Below are 9,519 nucleotides of genomic sequence, written 5' to 3' on the forward strand. Positions count from 1 at the left end.
TACGGAAATCCTTTGTCAACAAGTTTATTTACAAAATTGCTATCCACTAATATCACGATTCACGTTATTGGGTTTTAGATACCGGCTGAAATTCAAATACCAATTGAAACATCGAAAACCAGCCGATATCGTCTGAAACGGCCGGTATTTGACCCGGTATGAAATGCAGACTTCCTCCATGCCAGTTATTGTTCCGGTACGATATATTTTAGTCGTACCAGCCCATATGGTACGATTTTTAAAACTTTGCTTTAAAATAACAGATTGATAACGATTACTCTAATCATCTTTCAAGATGAACTACTGATAGAAGGTAGATGCCACGCCAAGCGACATCTAGAGTAGTGAAGAGTTAATCTTAAAAATATCATCAAGCATAAACACTAAAATTTCTTAGTCTAGATAATCATATATGATGTTTTTTTTTTAAATGTATTTTTTATATAACATCTTGCCACTAGGAAATATGAAGTCTTTATACCACATTTTCTCCAATATTCTACCTTTTAGCTTTAGAATTTTTTTTCACAAATCTTACTTTTTAAAAAAAAAAAAACCCTAAAATTATATCAGTATTAATCGTGAACAGCATAGGTCTGAGCACCGAACAACATAGGGTTGAGTACAGACAATGTCGAAATCGAAGTGCCCTACCTCCGACTCTGACTCTGACTTTGTCGGAAGACTCCGACTCCGATTCACATAGCCTTCGATCCGACTCCGACTCCGACTTGTCGGAATGGAGTCGGATTTAAACTTTTCTATTGGGCTTTTTTTCTTAACCTATTTAAAATTTCAATTTAACAATTTTTGGATCTCACTAATCGATTTGGCTTCCAAATTTCAATTTTTTTTAAAAAATATTTTTTCAAATTTAAAATTTATTAAAACATAACCAACATTGAAAAAATAAATCATTATACAAATTAATGTTATTATACATTAGTATTATATGTTATTATATATATTAATGTTTATATATTAGTATTACATGTTATTATACATTAATTATTATACATTACTAGCATATGTTATTATACTTTAGTTATTATACATAATACATTAGTATTAAATGTTATTATACATTAGTTATTAAATAATTAGTATTACATGTTAATTGTTATTATACATTAGTATTTATACATTAGTTATTATTATACATTAGTGTTACATGATAGTAACAGTTAATAGTATAGTGCTTACATATGTTAAACTATTATTAGTCAATTTAGTATGTTTATATTATAGAATTTAACTAATTATATAAGTTATAGATAATTAATATATAAAAAATATATATAATTTTATAAAATATGTAAAATATTAATATCGAAATCAAAGTCAAAGTCGGATTCGACACATGGCTAGCTCCAACTCTTAACTTTTTTAGTGAAAATAATTCCGATTCTGCACCGAATGGAGTCAGATTTTGAATTTTTGTTCAACAGCATATACCCAACCAATTTTGCGGTGAATTTTCTATCGCACACGTGTAAAGAAGGCAAGTTGTTGTCAATAGCTTGAATGTCACGTGATAGGGCCCTCCATTTGTCTCCGCCACGCCAGTTCTCATTTTTCCACCATTACCGACGCGATGGAACTGGAGAAAACGAAGAGGAACGAAGGCTTCCGTAATTCTAATTCGTCGAAAAATCAATACCGTAGAGACTTTTTGGCCGCTTCCTTCTGAACCTCAAAGTCCCAAATGTGCCGAAGCCCCAGCTCCTGTGATCTTCCCTCGAGCTCTTTGTCGAAGTTAGGATCCAGAACGTGACTCTCAGATTTCCGGGTCTTTGTTTTAGTTTTAGTTTTGAATTCTGTTTTCTGGTTTAAATTGTGCATATTTGAAGAACTTGCCCCCATTCACTACCATTATTCTTTATTTTGGTTTGAACCATGCTTGCAATTGTGCGACCGTTGATATGTTTGAAGATGTTATCTCGCAAATTAGCATCACATTTGGAACTTAAAAAATATGATGTCAGAAATTAGCATCTTCATTCGAACCTTTGTGATTAAAACATGGCTGATCGAAATAGCGGCTTTATCACTCTGCTCGTGTTTTTTTTTTCGCGATGTTGTATGTGAAATTGTGAATACACTTCGAATAATTCTAGTAGATATTTCGACTTCGTGACGACATATTTGGCTGTGCGATGATTTAAGGCTTCTGATCATGTAAGGCTTCGAATGGTATCGGAATAGTTTACGGCTTTCTATAATTATTTTGTTTAAATCAAACGATACGTACAAATTTGGATGTGTTTCCGTGTAATTTGGAAGCTCATAGAAACAAGTAATTTGCTTTGAATATCAATTTCTGAAGTACATGGGAGCCATATGAAATGCTTGTCTAAACAAGAATTCCTCCAAAGACGAATTCTAATAAATACAATTATCGATGACAGTTTGACTTTTTGTCGCTGAGTTGAGTATTTATTCTTACTCAGTTAGTTTCAGTGAGGTACACTACCGAGAAGATACTTTCTGGTATGGTTTAAAGGATGATATATATCAAGTTCTTTTGGTGACATCTACAAACTTAGTATGTGCATGATTGGTTGATGCCAATGGGTCATTCAGAAGATTGCCTGAAATAACAACAGGTCGAAACAGTAGATTCAAACCTTTTAGCTTATGGTTCTTTCTCGTGTCTGCCCCTCATTTGAGTTGGGAGTGCAAAAGTTACCGCTCTGTTAGGATTTCTGTCTGATTGGTTCTTATGTAGATGCTAATAAGACAGTAGTTTCATATTAGACAGTGGCGCATTTTCAGATGCTTTGAAGGTGATGTTGCACTTAATACTATTCCTTCACGATATGCTGCTGCTTCTGTTCATTTGTTCTCTCTCAGTAAGTGATGAAAATTAGCTATCATGTTGCTAATTCTGCTTTGATGGTGAACAATGAGAACAAAAGTTCTGATTGAATGTGAGTGACGAGAATTCATTCGCATCTAGTGCTTTTCCGTGTATATTATTGATATTTGATCTATTGGAATTCTCTTTCATTTTATTTTTCGAGGATACTTAATAAAAAAAAAACCCACTGGTACGGCTCTTTGTTAATTTTATTTCTGCTTTAATATTAATAATCTGTAGCATGAAAAAATGTGTAATACCAAACAGATGCTGAACAATATATTTTGAGAAGTAAACTTTCTATTCTGGATATTGAATGTGTTTCCACCGTACATGAAGATGATTGAGGGCCTACTGTATATGTAAACCATTATGCATTTGCTGATTTTCTCTGTACTTTTTGCAAGTTGGCAATTGTACGTGCTAACTAATTAAGATTAATGGCATGGGAATTAGCATTCTGAGATGTGCTCTGCAGATTACTAACATCATTTTTAAACTCACTCTTTTTTATGGATCCAGGAGTCCAGCAGTTTAAGCAAATGTACAGGTTACCTGTTCTTGTCCTTCTGACTAATCACCGGTGAACTCAGAACGCGAGCGCTTACCAAATATTGTCAATGGGAGACTCATTGAATAGTTCCAGGTTAAGCAGAGGCTCTGAAGCAACAAGTGTCACCACTGCAAAAAAGGTGTCTAAAAGAAGTTTAGTGGCTTCTTGCCCTAAAGCTTCTTCTCCAAATACTTTTAGCCGCATAGCTCTGGGAAGCCATGGTATATTTGCAAGAGGTGCAGTCAGCCACACCGCGTTGTTTTTACTCAAAGTTGCTGCTTTAGAGACGTTAAGAAGGTTCTCAAAGGCTAAATGTCCATTTGCATGGCGTGGTCTTCAGACTTTGCAAATGCTATGCTATCCACCATTTAAGTGGATTCAAAGATGGGCTCCATTCAAGGGTTTGGTGGAAGGCATGCAGGTTTTTTTTTACAAATTTATGAAAGGTCTAATCATAATTGAGTCACTCTTTACCAATAACTTCACATGTAACATACAGCACACATCCTCTGCATCCTATATATCATGGACAGATTTACATATCAAGGCAAGTCAATAAAGGAAAATCTGTTGATTTGAGCAGTTCTCAAGCGTATATATATAGGCATTGATATGTTTGTCTGTGATTTTTCCTCTCGTTCTTCTTTTCCCTATATGTCATTTACAAGTTAGTTTATTTTTCCGTACCAATAAGCTCTATCCCAAATGTTACCCCCCTCTCCCCCCCCCCCCCCCCCCCCCCCCCAGCGCACATAAATTAAGGTGATGTGTGAGATTTTGGGTTCAAGACCCACCAGGAACACGTTGCCAAAAAGAAAAGAGAAAAAGGAAAATGCAATTTTCCTCCAACTAGCATACGTTCCACATTTGGCACTCTCAAACTACCAAAAACGGATAAATAACACACGCACAATGCTGAACATTAAGATGTATGAAGTTTAGGTGAAAATAGGTCACATATAGACAAAAGAATATTACTAGTGATTGTGAGTCTCAACAGAGGCTGAGCATTTTAACTTCTTAGATTGAGGGTGCAAGTGCCACTTTTGATCGTTCGGACTGTAAAGTGTATAACAATGGTTAGTTAGAGGGTGTACAATGTATTTTTCAAAAAAACAAAAACACAATATAGTTATAGGGGCACAACCAACCACTCGCAAAATGTGTGAAAATAAAAATACCCAAACCACAGAAAGAAGCTTCTCCACTTTCTATTCACAATCTTCAAAGTTTCATGCATTTCGTTCACACGTGTTAAAATTACAGAAAAACTGATAGGAAATTAAGCCTAACATATACAGAAATCTCAATTTTATGCTCCGTCCATTTTCCTTTAAAACATTAACATTTTTACTTGGATGGTTCATATCAAATTTAACTGATAGTGTGGTCCTTTACGGTTGTCAACACTTATAAAAATATTTATTGTTTCACATAACTCATATTATGATTTTTTTATTTTTTTGATAAGTTTGTTCTTTCTCTTTGGAATAGTGGGACTGAAAGTACCGCTGTTGCTTTTTCAGATTGCAAGACTTGTAAATAGTAGAATACATCTCCTGCAATTTTATACATGGCCTAAATTATCGTATTTCTTTGGTTGAAGTGGTCAAGGGAAATTATGTGTTATCTTTTTTTTAAATGGCAAATGCCTTTCTGTTTATCTTCTTTTCCAAATTATTTAAAGTTTCCATTCTTTGGCTCGTTTAATATTAAGCATATCCTTGCTTAAAGGTACTGTCAAGGCCTATTCTAGTCCTTTCAATTGCAACAGCTTTCTCTGATGAAGCAGAGTGTAGCAGTGGAACCTCAGATGATGTCAGTGATTCTCATACACATTCAGAACTAGGTTCGGAGCTGTCCACTGTACAGTCTAATATGGATACAAGGTATATGAGTAATCAAGATGCTTATAAGTTTGAACTTTAATTTTTTATAGAGGCCTTATATATTTTTGGAGAAACCTAAAATTGAATGTTGATCTTAGACATCAGCCAAATTTGGTTGATTTGTATTGCAAAATTCTAATGATGTTTCCTACAGAAATATTTTTGATATGGTAGCTTGAGTGACAACACACTTTATGCATTATTTTTTACTATGAAGTTGTCTTGCTCACATTGAGAATGGTTTATTCCATTGTCAAATTTTGGGAAATTATTGAAATCTCTTGCTCTTGGGAAATTAGGATTTCAATTTTGAATTCAGAAAATTTAAATTGCGGTCCAACTGTAATGTATAGGTTAGGTGTGATTGGAATCAAAGATTGAACCTAGAGCAGGCTGACCTGGTTTGGTTTTTAGATACTACCCTAGTTCCAAACATTTGGTTCAACTTGGTGATACATTACTTGCTATAGGGTAAGACACATGATTCCATAGAAAGATCGGGAGCATTCTTTCTTTTTTCTTTTAAATAAGAAGTATCCAAACATTTCAAATATAGAAAGATTTGGCCGTGAGCATTGTTCTTGTCTTTTGTCAGATCTAGAAACCATACAAAGCTTGCTGATCATTTTGTTATGGGACTTAACAAGGCAATCTGTTTGGGTCATTATATCTAAATAACCAATTGGTTTTCTTCACTGTTCATGTTCAGTGGCATTGGGTATACCTAGTGTTGAATACTTTTGCATGGATTCCATTTTTTATTCATTTTTATTTGTTTACTTGTGAGATTGTGTTAGTAACTACTTGTTTTGGAAGTATTTGTGACCAGTCTGTACATGATGTATGTGTACTCTTCATATTTATTTTTCCAAGTTGCTTACTTTTATAGCTTTCAGTGTGATACCCAGGACTTCTGATGAATCTCCTGAAAGTCTGGCATCTGAAAACTGGTTGATACAACTGCATAACGAGCTGAAAAATCAAGGGATTTGTTTGCCAGAAAGGTGATTGAATGATTATTGTGTATTTACAATTCTCAAGTGACGTGCATGATATATATATATATATATATATATATATATATATCAAGCAGCTAAGATCCAATTAATATTGTAGATTTTTTTTTTCTCAAAATATGTTACTTTGTAGTTTGTTGCAATCTCCTATTATGCTACTCTTATATATATATATATATATATATATATATATTAGTCTATTAGCCCAACAACTTTTTAACGTCTTGCATGTTAGTGTGGTTGTTCCTTTTTTGTATTTGCTTCTCTTGCATATTATGATCTTGTTGAACGGCCAAGATGCTTGAATATGACCAAAATACAACAAGTTTATACTTGCTCTTTACTCATAGGTGTTGCTTCCTTTTTTTTTTTTTTTGTCACATACCTCATCCTTACTTATCCACAGATGTTTAGAATCTATATCTTTGCCAGAATCATGAAGTTCTCATAAACTTGATGGCTGCATTCCATCATCTTGCTTTTAATAAGTATATAAGATAGTTCCAAGGGCAATTAATTGTTCAGGTGAGCTTATAATGCTATTTTATTCCCGTAATATGGTAGTTTTAATCTAAAAATCTCATATGCATCAGGACTTTGAGGTGACGGAATCTTTTAGTACTAGTCTGGAGAAATAGCTTGTTGTTTTTTTAGTTTGCGTATTTATGTTTGGATAGCTTGGTTTCTCTTGTGCAGCGGACCATGACATACTAGTGTTTATGCAGAATTAATGAAGATGAGCTCCATAGATTTTACACTGCTACTAATGGTGACTTTACATGCTTGCTCTCGTCAATTAAGAAGACAATCCATTGGAGAGAGACCTACAGAATTCTTTCAGCACAAGAACTTGAGATTTGGTCAGATATGGTTTTCTGGCATGGATTTGATGTGAAGCACCGACCTTGCCTCATCGTGCGGCTTGGACTCGCTACCGTCACCCTGTCCTCTCATGACAAACCTCGCTTCGCTCAAGCAGTTAGTATGTTTATTTTCCCTCACTGGTAAATTTTTGGGTTACAATATACATATGTGAAAAATAATGATATATCCACATCAAATTACATAGTAACTCACAAGCCTTGTTTGGTACGTGCATACGAATTGTCTCTCTATCCAACTTGTGGCCATTGTTTTCAAGCCTCTTGCTATGCATAGTCCACATCTTTGATCTGTCATTGGTGGAAATTGTTTTTGTCTTGGGCAGCTCGAGCCCAGCAACCAGCTTCCTTCAGTACCACTTTTGATGGTGGCGAAATCTGGTCTGTGAATAACCATAGACTTGTTGATCAATTATACGCCATTATTAAAAACATTGTTGGCATGGTACATCTGAGCTTGATCGTAATTAGTCCTTAATGCGGTAAACTGGTAATTCTCTGTATAATACTTATATTTTTTTCCCATGCACTTTCCTGCTATCAATGGAACAACAAGGAACTCGACTGAAGACAGCAAAATGTCTTCACCATCATTTTGGTTTTTAGTCTTGGAAGGAATTCGTTACTTTTAAGTCTCACAGTGCACATTATTATATTCTCTTTTATCGTATTTGTCCAATCAGTTTTTCATGTGGTATTATCACTCATTCAATGGTTGCAACTACAGTATCTCAGGTAGAGCACGGAGTCTTGCATTTGGTTGATGCAGAAGATTCACAAATAACAGTTTTGGTGGATTGTGACGGGTTATCTCCTTTGAAAGTTCCAATGCAAATGATGAGATCCTGTTCTTCCCTTCTGCAAGATCACTTCCCAAACCGTCTTGGGTGTTTGTTTGTTATATGTCTTCCTCCAGTTGTTCGTGTTCTTGCTCAAACTTTTATTCAGGTAAGCTTGTTTCTCTGATCGGTTCAAGTGTTTGAGATTCTTTCTCTTTGGTTTCTTTTTCTTGTATGATGTTTTGCTTTCCATTTCTTCAATAAAGAATCTGATGGCAGAAAAGCTGCTCTGTTTAATATAAGAATATGAATCTGTTGCTCATTCAGGTTCTGAAGCCCATCACTCGAAAAAAGCTGAGGATTGAAGGGGAGATGTACAAGAAGGTACTCTCAGAGCACCTTGGAATACTTCCATCTTATCTTGGTGGTAAGTGCTCGTGCACAAAATGTTCAACCGTAAGCATCTGTCTCGCACAGCAGCTTCCTATGGATAGGATGAATAATATTGAGCCTGTTGCAGTTGTGAGCGATGGTGAGGATCTACCTCTACACCACCCAGAGAATGAAATTGATGCTCATCTGAATGGTAACTATGACCAGGTTTTGAGAACTGCCATGATAAGCATCCTCATGTTGTGGGCTTTTATTGCTGTTATGGCTGGGTTATGGGATCCTGAAAGCCGTCCTTCTTTGCCTCATTAAGATAAGACTTCTAGCGTGAACCGGCCCTTTTCATCTCTCTTTACATGAGTTTTACTATTATTTATGTTAGTGTGTGTGCGTCTGTGTGAATTGATAACACTTGCTATTTGTAAGATATTGATTGGCATCCTAAATCATTAAGTAATTTAAGTCTCGGGTGAAATGGTAATGTTTCTGTTAAACGGGTAATTTTTCTATAGCTATTAACCATTAGTACTACTTATGTTTTTTTTTTCCCCCTCCAAGCAAGCAAATTCATAGATAAACTAAGTGGTTACATAATACAAGATTCAATGGGTGGGAGTCTCCAACAATTATCCCAAATCAAACAAATGCAATAGCAGTGGAATAAAAAAAAAAAAAAAAAAGTAGAATTTGGAGCCAAAAATTGGCTTCCACACATTTTCCACTAAGAGGAAGCCACTTGAAGCGGTTTTTTGTATAGTCTGATAAACATACTATTAGATTGCGCCTAAAAGTCGTAGTGAAACGGTGTGTGCTGCAGCTTGTTTGTCTGGACTGGCTGTAGGATTCTTCCATGACCATTTTGTCTTGATCTTCGGCATAGGACCTTCACTGTCTATGGTGGTGCATGTGATTCATGCGCCACTCTAGGAAATAAGGCAGTGATCGGATCTTAGAGATCTGAAGCCGCTAATCCCAGTGGTTCCGTGCGTGACGGCAATAGGCTATGTTAAAATTCCAAGAAAAGTGGCCTCGGGACAAGCCTTGACACTGTCTTTGGAAGGCAAGGGCATCACCATGGCCTGCTTACACCCATGCTTTGGCCCGTGCCGTGACACGCACGGGACGCCCAGCATGCATACATGTATTGGCCT

The 9,519-nt window shown here is 35.6% G+C and overlaps 1 protein-coding gene across 3 annotated transcripts; it reads left to right on the top strand.

The window, feature by feature from the left end:
• The first annotated feature begins 1,509 nt into the window (after window positions 1-1,509).
• On the top strand, window positions 1,510-8,862 carry LOC121239355. 3 transcript variants are annotated; one of them, XM_041136597.1, is made up of 7 exons: window positions 1,510-1,789; window positions 3,383-3,834; window positions 5,148-5,302; window positions 6,199-6,306; window positions 7,044-7,300; window positions 7,927-8,147; window positions 8,306-8,862. In XM_041136597.1, the coding sequence occupies exons 2-7, from the start codon at window positions 3,481-3,483 to the stop codon at window positions 8,678-8,680; spliced, it is 1,470 nt and encodes a 489-aa protein (XP_040992531.1). In that variant the 5' UTR covers window positions 1,510-1,789; window positions 3,383-3,480; the 3' UTR covers window positions 8,681-8,862. The 3 variants fall into 3 exon arrangements, with proteins under 3 accessions (XP_040992531.1, XP_040992532.1, XP_040992530.1); XM_041136598.1 differs by having other exon boundaries at window positions 1,510-1,770; XM_041136596.1 differs by having other exon boundaries at window positions 1,513-1,755.
• The last annotated feature ends 657 nt before the right edge of the window (window positions 8,863-9,519 follow it).

This window comes from Juglans microcarpa x Juglans regia, chromosome 7D (assembly GCF_004785595.1).
Source record: "Juglans microcarpa x Juglans regia isolate MS1-56 chromosome 7D, Jm3101_v1.0, whole genome shotgun sequence".
Lineage (NCBI taxonomy): Eukaryota > Viridiplantae > Streptophyta > Magnoliopsida > Fagales > Juglandaceae > Juglans > Juglans microcarpa x Juglans regia.

Bases quoted from the DNA above. Each gene is read 5' to 3' on its own strand.
- LOC121239355 (XM_041136597.1), top strand. From the start codon at position 3,481: ATGGGAGACTCATTGAATAGTTCCAGGTTAAGCAGAGGCTCTGAAGCA. The intron at 7,301-7,926 runs GTATGTTTATTT...TTGCAACTACAG, and splicing joins TCGCTTCGCTCAAGCAGTTA to TATCTCAGGTAGAGCACGGA. The intron at 8,148-8,305 runs GTAAGCTTGTTT...TTGCTCATTCAG, and splicing joins TTGCTCAAACTTTTATTCAG to GTTCTGAAGCCCATCACTCG.